General features: G+C 42.3%; 1 protein-coding gene across 2 annotated transcripts in view; it reads right to left on the bottom strand.

Annotated features, from left to right (window-relative positions):
* The window catches only part of SPG11 (SPG11 vesicle trafficking associated, spatacsin), a 109,779-nt gene that overhangs the window by 67,366 nt on the left and 16,644 nt on the right, over positions 1-25,769 (bottom strand). For both annotated transcript variants that reach the window (XM_061558395.1, XM_061558396.1), the window contains exons 6-15: positions 24,587-24,993; positions 24,042-24,187; positions 19,854-19,959; positions 19,216-19,371; positions 17,738-17,946; positions 11,542-11,718; positions 10,913-10,984; positions 10,023-10,159; positions 4,818-5,005; positions 3,736-3,937 (exon numbers count right to left, since the gene is read on the bottom strand). In XM_061558395.1, coding sequence (XP_061414379.1) covers positions 3,736-3,937; positions 4,818-5,005; positions 10,023-10,159; positions 10,913-10,984; positions 11,542-11,718; positions 17,738-17,946; positions 19,216-19,371; positions 19,854-19,959; positions 24,042-24,187; positions 24,587-24,993 — 1,800 coding nt within the window. The remainder of the gene's footprint in view (positions 1-3,735; positions 3,938-4,817; positions 5,006-10,022; positions 10,160-10,912; positions 10,985-11,541; positions 11,719-17,737; positions 17,947-19,215; positions 19,372-19,853; positions 19,960-24,041; positions 24,188-24,586; positions 24,994-25,769) is intronic.

The following is a 25,769-nucleotide window of genomic DNA, read 5'->3' as shown; positions in this document are numbered from 1 at the left end:
CGTGAGAATTGTTTTATTATGTTTTATTTTTATTATTTTATTACTTCCCTTCTACGTGACTTTACCGAAAGAAACAAGAAGATCATTTACAGAGTTACACTTGTGTGCCAAATCTCTTTAAAATAGCCGTACGATAACCAGAAAAAGCAATAATTTATTGTGGCACTACACAAAAAAGCGCGTGTGTATCATGGTCACTTTTTAACCAGCGACAAAAGTAGAAAATCATTAAATAAATGTGTGCACCCTTGCTCGCAGAAAGGGTGCAAAGGCATCCAAAGAGTTGACAAGTGTGCTGGGATGATTAAAGAGGAGATGGAGTTTATTAGAACTTGGGACATGTTGGATACTCTTTGGTTCTTTCGGTAAAGTCACGTCGGTGAAAATAGAGTTGGCTCCCCCCCCGCCCCCTCGGCTATATAATCCCTTGTTACAGCCATCTCTTTGGCATACGTCAGCGTTTGTTTTCGCTGTGGTGGTCCCCACCTGATGAAGGATGCTTGTGTTGCGCCCGAAACGTCGTGATTTAATTTAGTTGTTTTCATTTTATTATTTTCACCTACGTGACTTTACCGAAAGAACCAAAGAGTATGGTTCATTGCAGTCACAAAAAACTTCAAATCTAGAACATGTTGGATACTTGGGCAAGCTGTACAGGAACAATGGAGTGGGGGGGGGGGGTAGCCTCGCTGAGCCTTTATACAGAAGCAGATTTCAATGGGGGAAAAACTTTTATATTCTTTTTTTTTAAGCTTGACAATGTTAGAAACGAATGATGCTCAATGGTGACGTGGAAGGAAATTGGATGGGCCCAAATAACACCGAGATATCAAAAGAAGGGCATGAACTATGTCTGAGTCACGGAAGCTGTACAAAACACAGCTACAATCTCAGCCGTGACAAGCAACGAATGAATATTGGAAAAAGTAGCCTACGCATGAAACATAATTACCTCAGTTTAATCAAAAGTTGGACAGAAGTCATGCTGCTAAAATATTTGTCAGACTGCAGTTAAAACGGCTGAAGGAATCGGTGATTACAGTTCTTACAACTAAAAGCGACCTGGACCTAGATATTTGTTGCTGTGCATTTGAAAAGGTATTATTTGGCATGCTTTGAGATTCAATAACCTGTTAATTCAACATGCAGCTGCTGAGGAGAGGAGAGAAAAATAAGCTCCCTTGTGGTACAAAGTCCATTGAGCACAAAAAAACAAACCTGTTTTGAAATTATGCAAAGCATAAGACTTACAATGTCCTCTAATACAAAAAAATGTTGCAATTGTAAGGTACACCTATTTCAATTTAAACGTTGACTACTCTAAATGTTAAAACCTTATGGAAAAACATGTAAGAAATGGTTGCAAAGCATGCTTGGGCATTAACATTAATATTTAAACGTTAATTACAACTTAATGATGATTAATTTCAAAGATTGGAAATTCTGCAGAAAAGATCAGTGTAATATTGGATGCCTGAACTGGGTCTGATGTAGCAATTTGGACAGCGTGTTAGTTATGCCACGGAAAGCACACCTGACAAATTTCTCCATTAGCCTTTCGTTAATGTGTGACTCAAGAAGGCATTTAATTATTCCTAACAGGGATCCTGAAATGGGCCATTGATCAAATACCCCACAATTTCAAACACGTTATTAATAATGTATTAGATAAATAAAAATTCTAATGTACAACCCCTTTGCAAATTAGATTCCTCCAGGATTAATAAAGATTCCGATTCAACTCCTGGATGAAGGGCCTCGCCTTTCCGTGACAGTCGTCGGGGTCGTATGCAGAGGTCGCAAACGGGTTTTGATTCCTTACCCGTACCCGGCCGCACCAGGGTCGCAAATGGGTACCCGTACCCGTACCCGGCCGGGTACCCGTTCCCTGCCCGTACCCGTATCCTACCCGAAATGAGTGACAAATGGTTACTCACCAGTGACTCACGGCCTACCCGTACCCGGCCGTACCAGGGTCGCAAACGGCTATCCGTACCCGGCCGGGTACGGGTAGCCGCGTATCGGGTAGGGTACGGGTATCGGGTACCCGGTTGCGACCTCTGGTCGTATGTATGTAGAACTTCTTTCGTACCGTACGTAGCCAACCGTGCTAATCGGAGGTGCGGGTTGTTTGGTTATACTTCAGGATGCTGGTCCAAGGTGGGTTGGCAAAGTGGGAACTGATTAGCATGGTTAGCTCCGTAGGATGGTGCGAAAGAAGTTCAACATACATACATACATGGTACTTGACGTGAAAGAGCGGTCGGGAATGGAACTCATCTCGTCAGGTCCACGGCACGGTGTGCAAGCCACGGTGCCACCGCCCCGAAATGCATACCACATTTTAAATTCACGAATAACATCACAAATAGCCGCAGACAGTCCTGCCATATTGGACCTGGGTCCTTAGTCCGGAGCCTAAGGCCTGGGCTGGAGGTGTAACTGGTGTGACTGTAGTCACGTGTTGGCCAGGATTATGACGATTTGGCCAGCGAGCTGCAGTCACGTGTAAAAGCATTCGGTAAATAAATAATCAAAATGTTTTATGTTCACCATCTCTATCCTTGTTTCCCTGGTCGTCTGTGTAAAAAGCCACATTGTTCCGCTACGAGCACTCGGCTGATTAAAAAGAGACTTCTATTGATTTCCTAAGCACGAGGGAAATATTCCCATAATGTTGCAATATAATGTTCATCCTTAATCCTCTGCTGGAAATGAAATCGCGTTTCGCAAAGAGTTATCACAACTGGTTCCAAAATAATAAAAATGAACGTCCCATCAAAAGACACAGTTGGCTTCTGCAAGACAGCGGAATACACCCACTGGCATTTGGCAATCTCATGGAATTCATCAGCGTCTTTTTATTTAAGGTCACTTATTATCAAATTACATAATAAAAAAAGAGGCCTATTACATAAAAGGAATATTCTAGAAGCATAACTTCACCATGCTTATTTACAGACACATTAAATACTGTACGACATAATAACACAATTTTACTCTCATCAAGGATGCATGGAGTCTACCATGGTGCAATGGTCAGCACACTGGTTTAGAAATCCAGGTCACCAGTTGTATATGTATGTATATTGAATTTCTTCTGCACCGAACGTAACCAACCGTGCTAATCGGAGGTGCGGGGGACTACTATTTGTGAATAGAAATACCTGGGGTCCCGCAGTTGCTGAGGGCAGCAGGGAAGCACTGCTCGAGGGTCATGACCTCTGGTTCCGTAAAATCCACCCCCCCCCTTTCCCCGCCTCTAACCACCCAGCAGTACAAATGTGTACATCACAATTAGTCGATCGGTAGGTCACATGTGGCTTCTGGCCAACCTAGCATATTAGGTCAAATACACTATAGAGCTCCCTTGACTAATAAATAAAAGAGGGACAACACAAGCAGAGATTTTCAGCAACAACAGTGATAACTACTTTTAAATCTTGACTTAAAGCTTTCGTGACCGCAGGAATTCATATTCTTTGGGTCTTTCGGTAAAGTTACGTAGATGGTTGTAGTTTTTTGTTATTTTCTTTAAACTATCTACGTGACTTCACCAAAAGACTCAAAGAATATAACTACTTTAATTAAGGCACTTTTAATACACTTATATTTCAACAACAAGAACATTTTTATCCCAACGTTTAAAATTCTAACACAGAATTTTTCCGTTGCCGAAATATCGTGCCCTCGCTGGAGAGGACTTGCGCAGACACACACAGAGGTCCGGCTCACCTCGCCATCTCATCCAGCACAGCATCGCGGAGGTGGAGGCTGCACAATGAGCAGCCGTAGGACATGTCGACAGGGAGGTCGGGCCAGGCGGCCTCCCGCACCACGCCTCCGGCCGAGGCCGTGGCCCAGCGGCCCAGCCGTGGACCATCATTGCGCGACGTTAGGAAGGACCAAAGCACCTCGGGGGAGTAGGCGGTCGAGTCTGGTCAAAGGGGAAAAACGGCGTCGTTATTTTTTTTATGGAGCTGTGAAGCCACTTTGCTATTTGCCTGGCAAATATCACGTCGGTCTGTCTGTCCTAGGATGCGTCACATGCTTACTCAAAACCCTTAAATTCAATGGCTACAAAACTCACCACGCAGCTTACCAACACCGATATGTAGATCTGCAGAGCAGAGCAGGATTAGTAACAATACTTGAAAAAGTGTTAAAAAACTAAATATGTTGTGTTATGAATCAGTGCAATTAAGATGTGCGTGTTACAATCTGAGCATTCATGTTACTGACATGTGCGTTTGCGTATTTCTAAGCGTGCATTTCTTAGTAGAAATGAACCCCCTAACAAAACAAAGACTCTGTTAATAGACTGGCATATAAGATTAGTCTGTGTTCAGGAATTTGTGCAGGTGTCAAACAAATAGGTACTTTTTTTTAATGAAAATCTCAGTTATGGGTGCCAAAGGTCAAAGCAATGTTTGTACAAAAATAAGTCAGAAATGTTCAACATCTTTTTGCTCAAAAGTACTTTTTAACAAACTGTATTTTTTTTTTTTTAGTTCTCTTCAAGCGCATGAAAGCATTTAAATTCTCAAATATCTTCTAAACTTCACGCACAAATTGGATTGTGCGCTCGTGCCTCCGGGAAAATCAGAGTGTGGCACTTTAAACACGGAAAATTTAGTGATGGACACGTCCCGTAACACAGGTGGAGGGCACCGATGAACACTTGTGTGCACCACGGGGTGCGACGGGCGCGATAAATTGCAGCGATGTCGTGTATGGCGAGGCAACAAACGTGCGGCCACTGAGGTGTGAATTATTTCACAGGACTAAATTGAGTCGGATGCACAAAACGAGCTTACCTTTGTCCACAGCTTTATCCGTCCCCGCATGCCGGTCCAGAAGGATCCTTTGCCGAGTGACATCATCCCATCGATATGCCCAGTCCAGCATAATGCCGACCCCGCCAGTAGTCGCCTGACCAGAGGTTGTGACTCTCTCGAGCAGGGCATCTCTGCTGCCCTCAGCCACTGCGAGACCCCAGATATTTCTATTCACATCAAAATCACAGCACAATTGGAAAATTAGGAAAACAAGCTACTCTCAAGCATTTATACAATGCTTGAAATCTTGGCAAGGATTTGAAGATGAGGTTAAAATGTTTCATGTACAATTAGGTATTTTTGTCAATCAACTGCTGGATGAGGGCCTCCTGAAGGTATATGAATCGTGGGGGTACCATGACTAAACTTCACCATGCTGGTCAATGTGGGTTGCTGATGGCGGGGAGCACAGATGTGGGAGCATAGAGGAATAGTACAACAATGGATATTGATTCACAGCTCTTGGCTCTGCACCACATAGCCTGGCAGTCTTATGACAACCGGTCTATGCTTGGTGGTCACTCCAAGGTAAGCCCTGCTTAACTTCGAACCTCTGATTAGACCAGGCACATTGTCCATGGTTGGTGAAGGAGGGCCCATGAAGACAATCACAATGTCATACGTTTTCTGTAGCTTTTAAATAATACAAAAAAGTCACGTAGACGGTTCAAAGATGACGATCGTTTGTGTTGTGATCGAAACGTCGTAGTTTTTTTGTTATTTTATTTTAACCATCTACGTGACTTTACTGAAAGACCCAAAGAATAAGTGGCATACACACTTCTTCAATTTAAACTAAAGGGAAGGGCTGAGTTCTAAAAACTTAAGTGCTACCTGTCAATAAAATCTGTGGATAGCAGTTAGAAGTTAACAAGCAGTAGTAGATTCCAGGTTTCATACAATAAATCAGCAGTGGCTCTCATCTCAAAAACATAGTCCAAGGTATTCCACATTGACCCGCACAAGGGTATCAATTTATGTCGTAATGCTGCCGTTCAATCATGAAAGCATGTTCAGTGTGCAAGTGCAGCAGATGGCTGAAAGTATCATTCTGATCTACATGAAAAGAGAATTCACTGGAACACATTCAATTTGACATTATGAGTGTTGTGGATAAGTGCCTTTTGGCCAGTTAGTGTATGGGTCCAAGTCGATGCATCTTGAGGTTTTTAAAAAAAATTCTATCCCACACGAATAAGATTTGTTGAGTGTGGTCGAGCACATCTGCAAACCGGTAACTTTGATGGATGAGATCTGGGTCACAGATATGGAGCCTGTGTAGTGAACAAGCTCGTTTATAGAGGGGCAGCAGAAAAAGTTCAGTACTGATGGACTATGTTTTTTGAAACAGAGTACCCCCCCCCCCCCCCGAATGTGGGGTTTTTCTCTTGGCAATCTGGTTTCCACCCATGCACGAAACAACTCTAAAAATAACTGTCAAACATGACAGTAAGGAGCCTCCTCCATATAGAGATTCTAAAGACTGAAGCTGTCGTGAGTAGATACGGAGCATAGACAGCACCACTCACACTCTGTGTTACATGCTGAATGCAGTCAAGTCCATAACCTTGGATGAGAATAAACTATACAATTCACGATGCATCGATAAATCAATGAAAAGACTAATGTACTCCAAAATACACGTCCAGAAGAATTGCACGTGCGAAAATGCATTCATGTTAATCAAAGCAAATTTTACTCCGATGTTAAATTCAAGTGTGTCGGTTATTAAGGGTGAGTTGTTGTAACGTCATACGTTCGCCATTCTGCCCAGTGCGGGTTTGGTGAAAGGAGCACATTCTGTCCCGCCTCTCACAGAGTACCCGACTGCGATGTGGGATGCCCCTCTGTTGCAGAGCGAGCCACCTCGGATCTCATTGCGGTCAGGCGAATGAAACGAACGCAACGAACAACAGAAATGAGGAAGTAAAACGCGACGTAAAATCATCGATTACCGAATCGAATCATGACCCCCCGAATTGTAACAATTAAAGCAACTCACTGGATAGAGTGGGGAGGGGGTGTGAATGGTCACAAGTCTAATATAAATTAATTGATCCCACCCGAGTCTCTGTAACACTGCCACAGCAGTATCACACTTCCACTGGAGGTCTTGCACCCACAGAAGAACAGGGCCTCTTCATATAAAAAGCCACATTTAAAAGCGAGACCGAGTGCAAATGCTTCATTAATATGTCATCATCCTGATCATCCTGATCATGTAGAGTATGTGACATTTCCACTGGAGACATTACATAGCCCTGAGCTGATCACCCACAAGCTCGGCGTTTCACAAAAGATTTAAAATCACCAAGCGTTCTGAAGTATTAATTAATATACAAGTATTCTAGCCTCAAGGTGTTCACCAGCAGAGTCATGACCAGCGAATCTCTTTATTGAAAGTATAAATAATGAATTGTTAAAGCAATCTGGACATTCATGTAGCCCTTAAAACATTGTCTCTTGGTTTAAACGGAAAGAATGACTGTGATGGGAAGGAATTACGAATAAGATGTACAGGATCTACAGGGCAAATGAAAATAAACTAAATGTTAAAGTGCATTCAATAGCTAATTTTACATAGATATTTTTGGTTTGTAATAGATGCAGATAAAGATTAGGGCTTGTTACAAAGTGACGACAGTCGTGCGCACATTTATAAAACAACAATCCTCTGCCATGCCAATCTACTGCTGGTAGAAGCTCCCTCCACATGCCATGTCAGTAATGGGGGTTGTTTGACCACGTCATCATGCAGGTTACTGCGGGTTGGTAAAAGTGGTTTGGCGGATTGCCTCGAGACTGCTTCAGATTATCACTCGCCACTGGTGTTAGCTATGGTCAGGATACAAACTCGAGTCACCGGGTTTGGAGTTTGCTAACCGGGTTAAACACGTCTGTTCCCACTTCTTCCTCCTTTCCTCCGTGCGCTCCACTTTGAAATACCCTCCCATCATCTCTTCTCACGAGCTCTTACAACCTTCCTCAATTTAAATAAAACACATCAACTGTTATCTACGACACCTTCAAAGGTGTACTTTGTTGTTATCCGCTTACCGCTTGGGGCCTGTGTTCTGCAATTGATCTTTTTTAAAACACAATACAAGCATACACATCTAAACACTCCAATGACATGCTGACAAAGGCCTATTTGGTGAAAAAGTTTGATATTTCCCCCATTACGCACAACTATTCCTTTTGTCGTTGAAACTTTATTTATTAACATTAATTATTCACCATTCATGGGTTTCATCATGAACCATCAGCATTTATAAACACTTAACAAAAGCCGAGTTGGCGTGTACAGCATTATATCTTTTGTTCAGGCAGCATGTAATTCACTACACGTATACACATGTATTTATAGCCACTAAAGACAAAGATCTCCTGCATAGCCATTAACACTGTTGGGACAAGTGTTATTCCACAAGCACCTATGAAGGCCTGCACGGCACCACGAGGGAGTGGGTGGCCAGCACCACGCCCGGCCAACTGTCTCCCCAGTGCTAATGGTTATCACATATATCGCACCAGATACTGATTTAAGGCTGAATCGACCTAGGAGAGTCCCTGCACGGTTCGGATATTCGTCACGAATACTGGTCATGAGCGGGAATCTAAATTTAGAGCCACACACAATCACACACATGTGCAACCCACCGCACGCTTTCCACGTTGTGGTCAGTTTATAACGTGGTGTTTTGAGCCACTATTTGGATAATATACATGCAAATGTTCTTAAGACTTCTTTCACAATAATTTTCAGATCCTTGGTCTAAAAAGACACCTTTGCACTTTTTACCATTCATGATGTTGATTTTAGAAATGTCTCATGTGTAGCAAGCACTCTTGAACCACCTGCTGTTGTCACATGTGCGGAAACGACGCTCAATGCCGAGTCTGAATTGTTGCGCTTGAACCGTCACCGTTGTTTCTATTTTAACCAGGCCTCTCTTGCCTATCTCTTTAACGTGAACATGAAAAAAAATATATTTTTTGTTGCTCAAAGTGCAAACAATGGACAGTTTAAAGTGATGTGATTCTGGAGAACAGCCTTAGAATTAACTTGACACCAATATTGTATGGGTTGGGCTTGTGTTTGGAGAAGATAAGTATGGAGATTAATATGTATACAAGTATCTCTTAAGAAAGAATGATTTAGCAAACAAAATTTGCAATGTTAAACTGTGCCAAGATCTACTATTGAATGTCATTATTCATTACATCTATAATAACAAATGTATTTTGAAGCTGCTAATATATGTTTTAATACAGCACAAATAACAATGCCAAAAGTTACATGTTGACAACAACAAAAATCCCACGTAACCCAATTTTGTTTTCAGCTGACATTTACAAATAATCGGAATTTATTATATTACATTTACAATGAAAATAAAACGTCAACTCGGTTAAATATTTAAAACCTTTTTATGCTCAAATTCACCTGAAAATACGTAGGTGAAATCCAGCAGAATCACAGGAACACTACCCTCTCTGAGAAAGGGTAATTCAGTGACATTAAGTTCCCACTGCTTATTTGTGAGCTGTGACCCCGTGGGCTTCACAGCCCAACCCACTCTATTTGAACTCTCTCTGCGGAGGTCCCTGGCCATTATGCTTTTAACTTTTTTCCTTCTCTCTCTCTCTCTCTCCCTTGCTTCATCCTTTCTTTTTTTTTCTCTCTTCGGTCTTGGCTCTCAAAATGTTACATGCTTCAATTTCTCAGAATGTAATTAGGTTTCATTTGCTGTCATTTCAGATACCACATCAACGGGATGTCTTTTTTTGCGTGACCTATTTTTTGACGTGCGTTTACAAATTTAAAGAATTCAACACGTGGCATTTTCTCATTTTCATAGCAAACTACAGCTATGGTAAGACTTCAGATAAAAAGTGAGGACGTTACCAAAAGAAACATTGTTTACAATAAAATATTTATTCACCTAGTTTTCTTGTTAATCATCACCGTTATTTGTTTAAGTCTTCTCTGTATTGAATTCTACAAATCTTTTCTTGCCGGAGCATGCAGCCGAGAGGCCAGGGTGGATGTGTTGGCGAAACAGTGTGGGGGGGAATGGGGGGGGGTGGGGCTCACATTTTAAACTAGCGTATTGATGTTTTCTTAGCCGACAGATCCCAGGAATGTTTTTAGAGTAATTCGGTTTTTGTGCAGGGACTCACGTTGAGCTCCTCGCCGACCCCTTGCCAATGTCATCATCCTCCGTGCGGGGAGCGTAGAGCGGCTCCACACGACGTACAAATTCGGCGGTCGTTATTTCGCTCCGGGTCAGCGAATCTGCCTCAATCAACTTCTCAACCTTTGCAAACGACAAGACAAAGACAAAGATCCCCCGTATAGTTGAAATATATGGTTGGGGGCAAGTGCTGTTAAGCGAGAGCACCTATGAGGGCCGGCATGACACACGAGGGAGTGTGTGATCAACACCAAGCCCGGCCACCTATATCTCCCCAGTGATGACTATTTACATACCACACCAGGTACTCATTTGCGGCCGAGTTGACCTGGGCGAGGCCCATGACCAGTGCAGATAATCGCCACTGGTGTTAGCCGCGAGCGGGAATCGAACTCGGGTCGCCAGCTTCGTAGCGCGGCACGTCAACTAACACTACCCTGACAAATTCAGCGACGTTTCAAATTCAGTGGTCGTTATTTCACTCTGAGAGAACCTGCCTCGATCAACTTTTCAACCTTTCCAAACGACATACACACACACACACGGTTAGAATTCTAAAACAGAAATGATGAAACGATTAAATGCTGATCGCAAGTTTTGTTAAATACACAACTGCACAAATGCAGAGAGGCCTGGAGCAGCAGTTGACAATTTGTGGCCGTTGCGTGTCGACTGCTCTGTCTATAGAATGATTAGCAGCGCTCTGTTTGACAAACCAAAGTGCACAAATGAAGGACAGGCGACCTTGATAAACGGGCGGCAGCTAATGGAGGACATGCTCGTCACGCGACACATGCTGCGAGGGCTCCCTGTGGAATTCACCGTACCCTCGATTGCACGGGATGATTGGAGCATCTTACGCCAAACAAAACTCACCAGGAAGTCCCGCAGGTTTGTCTCCAGTGTGTAACAACAAATGTTGCGCAACTGCTCAGTTGTATCGAATCCCTGCAAATGAAATAAAAACAACAGTCATGTACAATGCACATCTCTGCAAGGTATGGTTACATATACCAGCCCTCGTGTCGATCCACTGCTGGTTGATGGCCGCCCCATGACATGCAGGTCGTAGGGGTTGTTTGACCATACTTAACTATGCTGGACTATGCGAGTTGGGGAAGGCGAGGAGGAGAGACATGAGAGCGTAAATAGCACAACTGGAATATAAATTGGGGAAAAATAAAAAAAAAACATTTGAATTACAATTGCAAAATCTATCAGAATCGTCACTCAATACCAAGCCTCCCATGCAGTAACACCTCAAGGCGACCTGCAGCAGGGGAGCTCTAGTGGCAGCTGCCCCTGTTAGGTACAAGGTGAAAACCGCACTAGCCAGAGAGTGGACATCGGCCTGCCAGTAGGGGGCAATGTTGCAATGTGGCTTCCCTAATTGAGTGAGCTGCAGGTACTTAATTAAATTTGGACAATGACGCCAGCACACACGGGACAACTCTTTTTCGAACACTGCCGTCCTGAGATCTTTAACGTCGACCACGCGCAGGTACCATGTTGAAGATGAGCTTTGTGGCCATGTCGAGGTCACCACCCTGCAGGGCGCAGTGGGCCAGGTGGAGCCCCCTGTTCGTGAACGGGCCGAGCCTCCAGGCCCCGTGGCCCTTCACACGTAGCCACGCCTGAGCCATAGGGATCTGGTTTGTGAGCACGGCATCCCGGATGACTTCCTGCAATGGATGGTCGGAGTGGAAAGGCGATTACAACAGGTAAAGGTGCAGCCTTGCAATTGCTCAAATTTACTCCACAGCTTGTGTAAGGGGACCTCCCTTCCAGAGGGTATTTTTGGACGATGTTTCAATGATCGCTAGGACATGTATGTATGTACGCACTTTGAACTTCTTTCGCACTGTATGTAGCCAACCGTGCTAATCGAACATCTCAGAAAACGTGGGAGTTCTCAGCACTTTAGCCCATCACATGCAAACCTGCTGAGTAAAAGATGCAAGCGGGGGGGGGGGGGGAGGATTTATGAACCATTGAAGATTTGAAATGTCTTATTAACTAATTTATAATTTATAATACTGTACAGACTTGTGCATAGCAAACACACGCTCAAGCATGCTAAGGAGCTGCGTTGGAAGGGTTGCCAACAAGCACAAAACAACTCACAATGTTTTTCCATTGACACTGCCTTATATACAGAACAAAATAATAATGCATAGGCTGACCACATAATCAATTTGGATTTGTAAAGTAATTAAATTGCACTCGGTCTTAAAGCTCTGAAGAGGTCATATATTTGAAAACAGTAAATGAAGAAGCAGGGTTTTTTATTTTTATATGAAGGCAATGCTAAGGCAGATGAACAGGAAAGGTATTAAAACAATCTAAGAAAATATATTCCGGAGAGCAAGAACAAAAAACAAACGCTCCCACAGAAAAGTGATACGTTGCAATAAATAAAAGTCCTAAAAAGTGCACAAATACTGTTTGTATTTTCAAGAAAGTTCTAGAAAAATGTGATAACCTACAAAAAGTTAATTATCCAAAAGTTGAGTTTTGTTGAGGGCAGGCAGATTCGGTTGGAGCGAGTGAATTATAAAGTTCACTGTGCAGCCGTATGTGAGGTGAGTCGTCATGATATCAGCCATGTTTAATCCATTGCTGAATGAAGGCCTCTCCAAGCCACTACCACCTCGCGCTACCATGCGAAGTAGTAATCCAAATAGCAAATGCATATGAAGCGATTTCGTCACTCCATATCCTTGGGCAAACATCCCCTTAAGACGCATTTCATTCCTTGGCTGCCACTCCGTTTTTATTCTGGACCATCAGTCATCGTCCCTTCTAACAGATATGGCCTGCCCAGACCGATGGTTGATGCTTTATAGTGGCAATGGGGGGGTGGGGGAGAGGGCAGCTGCACAATAGAAATTCGGCATTTCAATGAAAGCAACATAGTTTTTCAAAAAAAATATTGACATGAGTTATAGCTTTTCCAGGACAACTCTTTTAAACGTCATGATTTTCTAAGAAATATATTTTACACAGGAGAACAAGCGATATAATTGAGCATTTATGGACTACCACTTGCGATAACGCAAACATGCAGGTTCAATACGATACAGCCTTAAGTGCGAAAGGAACAACCTGACCAACAGGACTTCAGGCATATTAAAGTGATATCAATTTAAAAGGGTAATAAGCCAAATCCAACCCATTTTTTTTCATCAAATACAAGGGATACTTCTAACCCCTTTGACATATGCAGGCAATATTAAAACAAAGGGCAGAAAAGCATGATATGAAGCGATTCACATTAAGTCAGTACACAGAGACCTCAAGAACACAAATAAGGGTTATTTTTGTGTCGACATCTTGAAATTTTACGACAGTTCCCAATATCAAACGAATCCGTATAATACAATGAAATGTCAACAGGCAGTGAGTATTGTAGAGGACACTGCATTTTATTGCAGAGCTCCAATTTGAAACACAGAGGAGCATACTCGTGCATAAAAACAGCATGACATGACCCATCAATAATGGAAATAATAATTATATATATTCGTGCTAGCCTGTCATAATTTGTAAGTGGTACAAACACAACTATTTGCATATATAAAACTCCTGACAAAGACCGAACAAATTATTGCTGTGTTTAATTGAAACAGGATCACACACATCAAATTTTCAAATGAGGCACTCGATTTCGGAGTTAATTTCCCGATGCCTAACTCCCTTACCAAAATATCACCGTGAGAGAACAACCATGGCAGCAATTAACTTGCCGGATTTTATTTGTATCCCTTCCCGCACATCTGGAAAACAATAGTGCGAGCAGCCAATCCTTGTACAATATGAAATGTGCTCGCTTTTTTTCTCCTCTTGTTCAACCGTGCGCACACTCTCGCACAATGTCGATAGAAAACTTGAACAATTATGAAAAATACACCCGGAACTAACAGAACAAGCAGGTGGTGAGAGAAAGAGCTCTACTGCCTGTCAGACAGACTTCAAAATTAGTTAGTGTGGATGGGGTAAAATGAGACAAAGCCGGAGGGAAAAGGGGCACGCTTCAGCCTGCATGGACCACGGGTTGTGGAGAACTCTAGCTGCTGTTTTGAATTTTGGGCACGGGGCATTTATTTTTTCAACGATTACGTGCGTGTGCATTTTAAGTGCTGGCCGTGCAAATCTTACGTTTTGAATGGCTGTATTTTTTGAGAGTCTATTGCAGGAAATTTGACAGGGAAGTTATTAGGATCATGGAAGTAAAAAAAAGATGAAAGTCAAATCTTGTTTGACATCTGTGAGACGGAAATTGAAGAGTGATCTACATACACTGCATTAATCTCACAAAAATCCCTTTTACAGTGCTGTAAATCTATGTGCTTATGCGCTTCCATCCAATTCCAAAACATACGAGCCAAGATGCACTGAGAATGAATATGGGTTATGCAACTATTTACATGTGAATCAAGCATCGTAATACAAATTTATTCTACAATGGCCAAAACATTTAGAATGCAATATTAAAAACGGTCACACAGGTATCGGCTTATTCCTAAGCCATACCTTAAAGCAATACTTGTTATAGACCCCTCTATATTCTCCACCAAAACAGCCCTTCTCAATGTCCAGAACCATCTTGCAAACTCCTTCAATGCCAGTCTTTCTTCAATTCTCATTTTTCTTGTTCCTTAAACTTTGACACCGTTGATCACCAACCACTCTTGCTTCCACTCTCTCCGATCTCGGCATCTCCGGCACTCGCCTCTCTTTTGGCTCAAGCCTTACCGTTATTCTCGCACATTGTCAATCTCTTTCATTCCTCAACCCTCTCCCCTGCCCCCCGCTCCCCTCTCAATGTTGGTGTTCTGTAGGATTCAGGTCTGGGTCCCTTACTATTCTCACTCTATATTTTTCACCCCTTGAATCTGTTATCTCCTTTATATACTTTCCTCACCATTCCTTTGCCAACGTGACCCACATCTTCATCTCCTTGCTATCTTTCACCCCTCACATTTCCTCTCAAATCTCCTCCAGCCTAGCTGCCATCGAATTCAGGATGACGCTTCCCGCACCTCTGATTATATTATCACGGGTGGCTATGGATGGTGCGAAAGAAGTTCAACATACATGCGTACAGGCTTCATTTTCTCTCTCTCAATCTTTCCAAAACATCATTCATTTTCTTTCCGGTCTCTCACTCTCCCATTCCCACCATCTGCTCCTCTCCTTTCTCCTGCTTCCCTCTGCCCTCAATCCTTTGATTCTTCACTCACTTTTCTCTCCACATATCGTCGCTACTACTCGCATCTACCGCTGTGATATGTTCAATATCCGGAAAATCCGCACTCTCATTTCACTTTCTGCCACCAAACTTCTGGTGCATGCTCTGGTCTGAACTCATCTGGAGAACTTTTGCAATTCTCTTCTTGGTCTCCTTAACTAATGCTCTTACCCCTCCTCCAACAAATGGAAAATGCTTCCGTGCGGATTATTTCCAATCTCCCATTTGATCCTCATGATTCACCTCTCCTCCTTCAACTTCGCTGGCTTCATGTTGACTACACTCGCTGTCTTTTCAAATACCTTACACTCATCTTTAAATCTCTCCATGGCCTTTCCCCACCTAATCTTGCCTCTCTCATCTCCTTTTGTCCCCTCTCGTCCTCTGCATTTCCAATCTTCTCTCTGTCCCTCCTCCATACCAAATCTCGTTTTCGATCTTTCTCTCTCATTGCACCCCTCCACTGGACTAAACTTCTCCTGTACATTCGCAGTCCCCATCTTAACCTCCTTTCGTTCCTCTCTCAAAGCTCACCTCTTCTCCATTACCCACTCTCCTCCTCTTTCCTCCCCTCGCCCTTCCACCCCTTGCCCTGCTCTTTTGTGACCCCTATGTGCCCTCTGTTGCGGTCACTTACTCCCCTGCCATCTGAGTAACTCAATTGTGTCACTGCTTTTAAAACTATGTTAAGTGCCTTGAGCTAAGGCACTCTGAGTATAAAATAAGATAAGAATCCATAAATTGCTCAAACTATCCTTGTAACGTGCCAATGCCGAAACCTATTGACCACCCCTTGTTGATGAAGTACATTTCCTCCTCTAAGGTCTACACATTAGCTTCACCGTGTTATGCCCCATCATGAACACTCGAGCAACCCACACGTCCGAGATCCCTGACAAAGGAACAGGAATTGAATGCAGCTGCCAGAAGGCAGCAGCCACAATCATTACATTTTTCCATCACTGTCTTCCCAGCAGCCATATCGTCATGTCATCTTTTTTTACAGGCACTCGTGGTGGCAAGATGCTGCAGCAGAAATAGTTACAGTTACAATTATGAATGCGTGATCAGTTCCGCTGTACACTGCATGACACCGACTAGTCACTTAAATAAGGGTTTCCGATATACGAGACAGGTTTGTGCTCCCCTGTGATGGACTGCGGGTGAAGCAGACTACCTCACAAATCGCAGACAAAGTACCCCTACCCTCCAGCAACCCATGGCAATATCTTCTCATTTGTCGTTTTGCAATGCTACATTGTATTTGCCGTTGGAATAACCAACACGTATCCACAGGCACAGAAGTGGCAAGGTACTGTACACTGTGAACATGTGCTTTCACGATTGCAGACTGGACATGAAAGATGCAATTTTAATCAACATTAAAAGGTTCAGGGGAAAAAAAAACTTGCACCATCTAAATGGCTTGATCACAAGCAGTTAACAACCTGAAGCAAAAGCTGTTTTTAAAGTATCCAAGTGTTTTCAGACTAATAAGTCCTATAACATAATCCCCCGGAAGATGCAATATCTTACATCATTAATTGCAGGTTAATTAACCGAAAAGGATTAAAAAAAATGTATGTCACTAACAGTGAACGAATATCGTCAAGTTTCAGAGGTCTCCTCTATTAATATAAGGAGCCATCCCTCTTCCAACTCTATCAAAACACAGTCTTGTACCAATAGTCAACAAAACCCCACTGACCCTTTCCAAACAAATCACCCCTATCAATCATAATCTTCTTTTGAAGCCGAGTCAGCGAACCGTCAAGATCTTTGTTTTCCCATCAGTGACAGAATGCATTCCCAGTTTCCCTTTACACGACCCGTTATGTTATTTGCAACGAGGCAAGAGCTCATGGCGGCAGTTAGGAGAGTTCATCACCCAGCAATGGATAGGTTATGGCTGTTGACGACAATGATGATGATGAAGATCTCATTAAGATCATGAGTCTCTTTTTAATGCTGTTTACTTTACTTTCTGACCATTATGCACCACATGACTCTGCTGCAACAAGCAATGCGACATCTAATACGCTATAATTGCCAAAATGTCTATAAGCGTGGGGAACCTTTAGCCTGTAGGCCAAATATGACCCATGACTTAACTTAAGAATTAAATTGGCCACTAATGATATCTATCCATCATGGCAAGCATCTGAGCTATAATGATCGTATATTAGAGGGCAATAAGACGACATTTTTTTTTCATTTTAGTATTCTGTCACGTCTCTCACTGCAGGAGCCTCTTGCGAAGACAATAATGACCTAGGAACGTGTGTGTGTGTGTGTTCATGTATGGCCTACAAAAAGGTATTTTTTTAAAAGCCCGACGTAAGAAAAAGTTTCCTCACCCCCTGGTCTACTTAAAGAAATTAAACTCGCAAGAGAACAACGGTCAAGCGGCACGGCACAAGGGCACAAAGCAGCAAGGCAGCGATACTTACATCAGTGGGGAGCTCATCCCAGTGTTCAGTGCCGGGCAGGTCCAAGATTTCCTCGTCCGACTCTCCGCTACCCGCGTGGCCGCCACCACCACCACCTCCGTGTTCCTCCTCCTCGTCCTGCCGCCACGGGTAGCGCCGCATGTACTGCCGCAGCTCAATAAGGAATCCCATCAGGAGCTGTGCACACTTCTGCTGGTGCTGGTCGAGGCCTCGAGAAACAAAAGGAGCCGTGGTGTCAATTTTGGGGAGATTACTACGTTGACAATACGTGCGCCCCATAAAGCGTGTAGGAAATGTTTGTTTTATATGCGTCCACCATGTTTATGATGGGGTCACGTGACCCTCTGCAGCTGCTAGAGGCCGATACATTCACTCCAAGAGAAGAAACCTGTTCTTGAATCGAATCACAACACTCAAACAGTGCCAATTCATCAATTCGCAAGGGAGACGAACGTACAGGCTTACTATTTACTTGTTTATTTTTTAGTAAAACGTATAAAAAGTGTGTACGCGATCATAAACCAAATGAAACCATTTCTTTTCACTTTGAAACCAATTTTCAAGAAAACATGTTTGAATATCAACACAGGACGTTCACAAACCCACTTGTTGTTCGATAGCCATTTAGGGCGTTTGGGCATTTCACACAAACCTATGCAATCCACCAACCCACAGCCCTTGCTTCCAGAGCGATGTATTGAAAATATACAAGTACAACCCACCACACACACACACATGAATCGGCTCAGCTCAGTTTACACAAATTCACTGTAGAAAGTGTCACAAATGACCACTGTGGCTAGAGATTAAAAAAAAACTTCTTCGTTCAATTTCTTTGCATTAAGTGGTCTTCTTCATTCATATAGCTGATGGAGATGCAGAGGACACAACCAAAATGTCACATTCAAGTCAGATGACCACTGTGATGTCTCCTTTGTATTTGTGGATCGGGCATTGTGTCGTGATATATTGTACGGGCAGTTCTGGATGACCACAGTTGCACACTGGAGAGTTTTTAATTTTCCAATTATGCATGTATGTTGAACTTCTTTCGCACCGTATGTAGCCACCCGTGCTCATCGGAGATGCGGGGGGAGGACAAAAAACTAAACACAAAAAGTAGTTTTAAAGAAATTCATTTTCCATCTAGATTTAAAAGTGGATAGCTCCAGTGGCTTCCTAATATAGGAAGAACATTCCGGACGGCTCCAAAAGCGCATCCGAAATTGCGCGATGCACTGACTGACTTTTGTTCGATGGCTAGCCAAAACCCACTGTGAGAATGACCGCAGTTTGCGTGATGGTTTGTGTTCCTTGACGAGATCGGCACACCATGGTAATGCCAGGTATCCATGGCATCTGCTGCCATGGTTTGTGCAGATGCAGTTTAGGGTGGACCGTGAGCTTCGTGTAAGATCAAACCCACGGATCTTCCGCGTTGGGTCTTTCACAAAGTGTGTGTCAAAGTGGTAACGTACTGGGAGTGGGGTCGTACAGCCGGCGCAGTTGGGTGTGAAGGAAACCGAGCGCGCGGTGCAGGAGCTGCTCGGCAAATGGCTGGGAGGACGCATCCGCGCTGCTCCCTGCAACGGCGTGACGCAGCACCTCAAGTGCAGGGACCAGATCCTGGAGGCCTGGAATTGGCATGCACGCAATCAACGTTGCCATTCACACGGTTTAGCGGCTGTTTAATTCGTCCCATATCTAATCCGTGCGTATATGCAGATTGAACTATCCAAAAAGAAAAATACGCAGCCATATAATAATGGCGCAAATGGCAAGCGTATAATTTTAGGCCCAGCGTGTTTGCGAGGTACCAATTATACCTTATTGTTGAAGTTGAATAATTGTATTTCACTGGGTTGAAGGAGAAAATTTATTTTGACGTTTTCTATTGCTTCTCCAAATTAAATGCATGGCCAATTACATTAGTGTGGGCTGGAGATTACACATAAATCAAAACGTCTTGGAGTAACTCTTAACACAAGATATCCATAAATCATCACGCCAAGCACAATTTGCTGAATGTGACATTTTATGTGGAAAACCACGCTTTAAATGTTTATGTGCTAAATAACCGTCTCTTGACTGCATTATTGAATACGCCAGATCATACCTTTCAGTTGCGTCAATGTTGTTTCACCCTCCCTCACATCAAACAAATTTTCTTGGCTCTTGAGAAAAAAATCCACTGTGTCAAGCTGCCTGTTCTTTAGAGCAGCCTAACACGCAAGCACACAATTTGAGGAAATTAAAAAGATGCAAGTGTGCCGATGGAAATTGTCACGGCATTGTATGATAATGCAAATATACAAAATGTTTTACATAATGAAAAATTATACATTCGTATTTTTTTCATGTTATCAATGACTATTGTGAGTTCATCTTTTTGTATATTTCAATGTTGCCCATATTTAATTTTTCTTCCTTTAGGGCTATTTCTTGTATCATGACTTGTGTAAATCTTACTCTCATCTTTTAATAACCAATTAAAAATTTCATCACCCCAAATCTAATTTGCATAAAGTTTTACACACATTACACAAAGCTATTGTTACATTTTCAACGTCTGTCCAAGATTTTTTTCCCAGACATAGCACTGCCCAGACATTTGCGTGAGATAAACAGCCGGGTTGGAGGGTGGGGGGAGGGGGGTTAGGGGGGTTAGGGGGTCACAATATGACGCACACTGCGAGATGCAAGTGTGATGCAAGTGACATCATAAGGCAGATGTGCGCAGTAACAACACCACTGGACATCCGTGAAAAAAGCTGATTCTAAAAGATTCACTGCACGCTTCACCACCCACGTGCCAGTCAGCCAAACTTTTTTTTTATAATCTTGTATGAGGTGTGTTTGCCAGACTTAAAGAGCAGCATGAAAACATCTGTATTTTTCCAAATGTCAAGGACAAACTGATGACAATATAATAATTGGTTCTTTACCCTTCTATCTGGCAACAAAACTGTCAGTTTTGTTGCCAGATAGAAGGGTAAAGAACCAATTATCATATTTTTACTGGCAAATGAGGTCCCCATAGTGATGACAATGTAGTTTCGAGTTTTCTGAGCAAAAAATAAGTTATACAACAGCCTCTTGCATTTTACAGAGACAAGGTTGCTACCGTCACATCATAATAAACGCGATCGAAGTGTCTTCCGTTTAAAATATATATTTAATTCTCAGCAAATAATGAGGCTTATTGTGTAATACCTTGGTTCTTGTTATTCAAACTTGAGCATATATAAGTTAGAAGTATAAAAAGGGCACATTTTAATAAATCGTACAATGTTCGCTGGTAAATTGAAAATAAATATCTGAGTAGCATATTCTCACAATGAAATAAAAAGTTACGTACAGCCCTTTGTCTAACCACTGCTGAAAAAAGGCATTTACATTCCGTGTAGGTCATAGAGTTTTAAAGCTCATCGGATTCCTGCAGCATAAATACATATTCTGATTCGGATTCTGACTTCACAATGCTGGTCATGATGGGTTGGTGAAGGAGGGTGGGTTCAAATATTACTCCCCACTCATATTAGTTGTTGCCTGGAATCAAACTCAGATCACTGGGTTAACAGCTGCATGCTAATCATTGTGCCCACTAGTCTGCCAATAATGACATACGATCACAAATAATGTTAATATATTAAGCATTGTATAGCTCAAAAGATGAGATGTAAATCCAATATTTTATGCAGACAACCCTCGTAAGACTGGAGATTTAAAAAATACTTTAAATTATTGAGAATAAGTTTTTCCCCTTTTATCTGGCAACAAACAGGTGTTAAGTTGTTAAAACACAAAACTGAAACCTATTACAAGGAATCATGTCTGCATTAACCACAATACTTGTGGTCAAAATGCAAACAAAAAACACTGATAATATATGCATTGTCCTTGAAACTGATTGGTCCACACCAGAGACAGCTTTCTTTTGAGCCTCATCTCAAACGGTGTCAGACCAGAGGACGCCAAAAGGCGTACAAAAAAGGCGTACTTTAAATTATTGTCGAATTTCAATACTTCACCAAGAAGGCCAGTGGGGGTTGTTATCAGGATGGCTAAGGGACCAATTCAGATATCATTCATATCAGCCATCGCTAACAATCGAACTCTGCTCATCAGGTTCATAGCGCAGCATGCTAACCAATGGGTCACCACTCCACCCGACAGTATGCATTATCAGTAATCATTTATGGACATTTTACCAGTGACCTTGCAAAAAAACTTTATATTTGCACAGCCAAAATGTAGTTTAAACTTCAACTGCATGGCAATTTTATTTGCGACGGCATAAATCACAGCGTTAATATCCTGCACACAAAAAAACCTATTGGGCCTTTTAGTACCATACTATTAGGCAGTCGATTTTTTAAATGTAAGATTTTAAACATATTTTAGTTTTTCTTTTATTACTGATTTTGCTAACTTGTTTTGTTTAAATATACTTCTAAAGATCATTAATTAATTTGCAAGCAGCAAAACTTTTCCAGAATTAATAATTTGAAAGATTTTTCACTTATAAAAAAAAATGCCAGACACTCAAACTAAATCACTTATTTCAGGCTGTGCTGATATAATGGATGTTCTCTTTCCTATTAAATGCCCGTTTATCATGAATCATAAAGTCGATATTGATAACATTACAATAGCAAGGCATTTTTAAAACGTGTACTTTCATGCTGGCATGCAATTTCAAAATAATGCATTAAAAAATGCTTCCATTTTATTCACAGAAATGTTTGTCTTCACCCATTTCCATAATTCTGCAGCTTGGCCATTATAAAGCTCTATTACTTTTATAAGCGCTTGACAAAGGAACAATTCTTTTTTTTGTCCGATGGATGACAGAAACCCAAAGATGCAAATTTTGGTACTAGTTTAATCCCATAATTCCATCGGCTTTTCATTCAAACTTCTTTATATTCATCCACTGAGATGCATTACATTGGAGTTGTCTAGCTATATAATCACCAGATTGTATTGTTTTCTTAATGCACAATAAGGAATAAAAAACAAATACATCTACTATTTGCATATATAGCTTTATAATTAATGAACCACAATGTTTGGTAGACTCGTGTTTGATCTCCTCACATGAGCACTGCATATGAATGACTGATTACTGTTGTTATGTTACCAGCATATTCCGCCGTCAAGCGACGGACGAATCGAGGACAGCAAATAAAATGGTAATCCTCCCCTGCGCTTGCGAGTGTCATCGACGACCCAAGCAGCTTTTACAGATTAGGGCTCTCCAATAGTGCAGGGTGATACAGGCAATCGCAATACATCTCTGTAATACCTAGGGGGGTATTGCCAGTGTCATCCTGATACTGAGTATTGCTCGAGAAATACACGTATTGCAGATAATGCCTATCTCTCCCCTTGAACTGGAAAAAGATGTTGAATAATCCTGCATGAATATTGCTAGATAATAAACAACTGGACGTGCAACGATGAGCACTTAATACTATTTGGCTGAATACCAAAAACCTTATGGAGGTCTCCGCAAATCTAAATTTGAAGCCGAATAATATTTTTTGTAAATGTCGTTCAATAAACAGGCACATGTCTCTGCCACTGTATCCTTGTCTCGATCTCTATTTCTATTTGTCTGTCTCTCCCTGTTTCTGCATCTCCCTCTCTGTATCTTCGTGTTTCTCCCTCGACCTCTGCATATCCGCCCCTCTCCAACGCTCTGTTCAGCCAACCGTATAGCACGGTTGGCTACGTGCGATGTCAAATCAGTTCAACATACATAGATGTTTCTCTGTGCGTCTTGATCTCTGCCTCCCTCTGAATCTGTGTCCCCCCTCACGGAAACGGAGCAGCAGCAGAAGATTGTAGCTAGCATCACAGGAACACAAGGGCTGGCGATGGCTTAGAGAGGCCTTCATCCAGCAGTGGATATCTCATTACCAATTGATAATGATAAGATAATAAAGCAGAAACTAAAACACAGCCAGTATATGGTCAAGTTGTAAGGCTAAGAAAATATTTAGTTCACCTGTATAAGTAGCTTAATAGTATTGTGATATGGGAAATTGCAAGGATTCGTGGTCCCAGAATCAACAGGAAATAACAAAGTATCGGTATCGCTGTTATGAATGATAATCAATAGCAAACACAGGATGCCACGCTGGAATCGCAATCTGCATACAATAATAGGTATCACCAAACCTTCTATGATGGTCAATGGATATACTTGCAGGTTCTAGCCATTCATAACCACGATAATGATCAGAGACAGCAGTCCCAACCGGTGCTTGGTATGTGCCGTCACGGGGGCGAGTCCTACCTCCAGGGCATGGATGGGAATGGAGCAGCGGGTCCAGTTATTGCGGTCGCAGACGGCATCCACCACACCAACGCCGGAATGAATCATGAGGCGCTTCAACAGTTCATCCTGACCAATTCCAAAAAGAACCATGCTCAAGCCAGTTCCTGGAGAAAAGAACAAGCGCACGCATGCATGCACTAAATGGGGATGTATATATATATGTGTACGCGCAAAAAAAACAATACGACATTTAAGCCATGTTTTAAGCAACCAATTTTGATACTCTAAACACGGAGAGACATCAAAATTGCCAACTATTCATTTTGAGCTCTCCCCCAATTATAGTCAGGTTTTACCACGTATTGTTTGGCATTATTTACGACGTTTCCCTCCACGTGCTGGGAACCTCTTCAGGATGAAAGGTCAAGGCAATGCCGGACAACGCGCTAGTACAACCAGAACACGCATTAAAAAGCTACATGGCAGAACCGTGAAAAATCGCACAGTAAATCAGGAAACTTGCACAAAGTGTCAAAGTTAATCGAATCATTTTCAAAAATTACCTTTCACGAGCAAACACGGATGCTCAACTTGTTCCATTTCTACAGGTATGCAAGGTCCTTCCATCTTGTGGGTCATCAGGATCCCACTCGAAAACTGCCACAGGACCACAGTTACCCCATTCGTCTCGTCATTTGGATGGCCAATGGCAAACAGGACTGAGGTGTTGCAGATGGAAAAAATTGTGACGCTCTCAACTTGCTCGACAGGCTCGACAAGACGGGCAAAACACAGGCCAGGATTCTGCTCAAAGTTGCCTCCGTCGCACGATGAAGCCTCTGCAGAGCTGAACTCTGTCGTTTTTTCTCGTGCGGGATCTTTGACGCCGTCGTCAGCGCCAGGATGCCGAGGGCAACCATAAGCCTTATCGATGCTCGCGTGGAGTCTTTCCAGCTGCGCTTCCCACGACCTGCGGGGAAAAAGCACACATTCTGTGTTACACGCTGGCATATTAACCCATTACCACTCCAATAACATACATGTACGTACGTGTACGTCATTCATAAGTTTTTCTTAAGATTACATCCAGATGATGTATCTGTACGAGTCTCCCACAAGGCCATGCTGGAGGGTGTGTGGAACAGTTTGGCGCCAGCTATCTCAAAGAGTGCGGTCATGTCACTATAGTTCTGTGCGGTGAGTACAATGTCTTTAAAAACAACGGCGCTATGCCTCTCTGAATAAAATTAACGCTTATTGCTTGTGCGTTGAGATTGAGCAGTGAACGAGACACACCCCGAAACTTGCAGACGTCTCAGAAGCACATGTTTATCTAGACTGAATGGTGGAAGTCCGTTAAAGTGTTCACACCAAAGAAGACCACTTTTTAAAATGAGAATTATTTTTCAAAAATATATTGTGGACAAAGCCAATGTCCATAACACCCAAAGTCAGACTTCTTTTTTTGCAAAAGGCAATTACACGCTTCCGTCCTTACTGAAATACATCTACGCCTAGAAAATGTAATCCGTGTTACAGATAAGATGCTTTACAAAAGTGCAGAAAGTTAATCAGATCTGTGTGAACATCTATTACGAGAATCGAGTAACAAGGAAGCATCTTCAAGTACTGTACTGCATTTTGATGCGAAACAAACACTCATTCTCCCACGAGGTTTTTAAAATTAATTATCTATCTATTCCAAACACATGTATGTTTCTTCATTAGGCTGGCTCAGACTACTTG

The sequence above is a fragment of the Lethenteron reissneri genome, chromosome 24 (genome assembly GCF_015708825.2).
Source record: "Lethenteron reissneri isolate LAM-NWPU_2019-01 chromosome 24, ASM1570882v1, whole genome shotgun sequence".
Lineage (NCBI taxonomy): Eukaryota > Metazoa > Chordata > Hyperoartia > Petromyzontiformes > Petromyzontidae > Lethenteron > Lethenteron reissneri.
The sequence above is the reverse complement of the archived record's forward strand: the minus strand, read 5'-3'. Positions and strand labels throughout refer to the sequence as shown.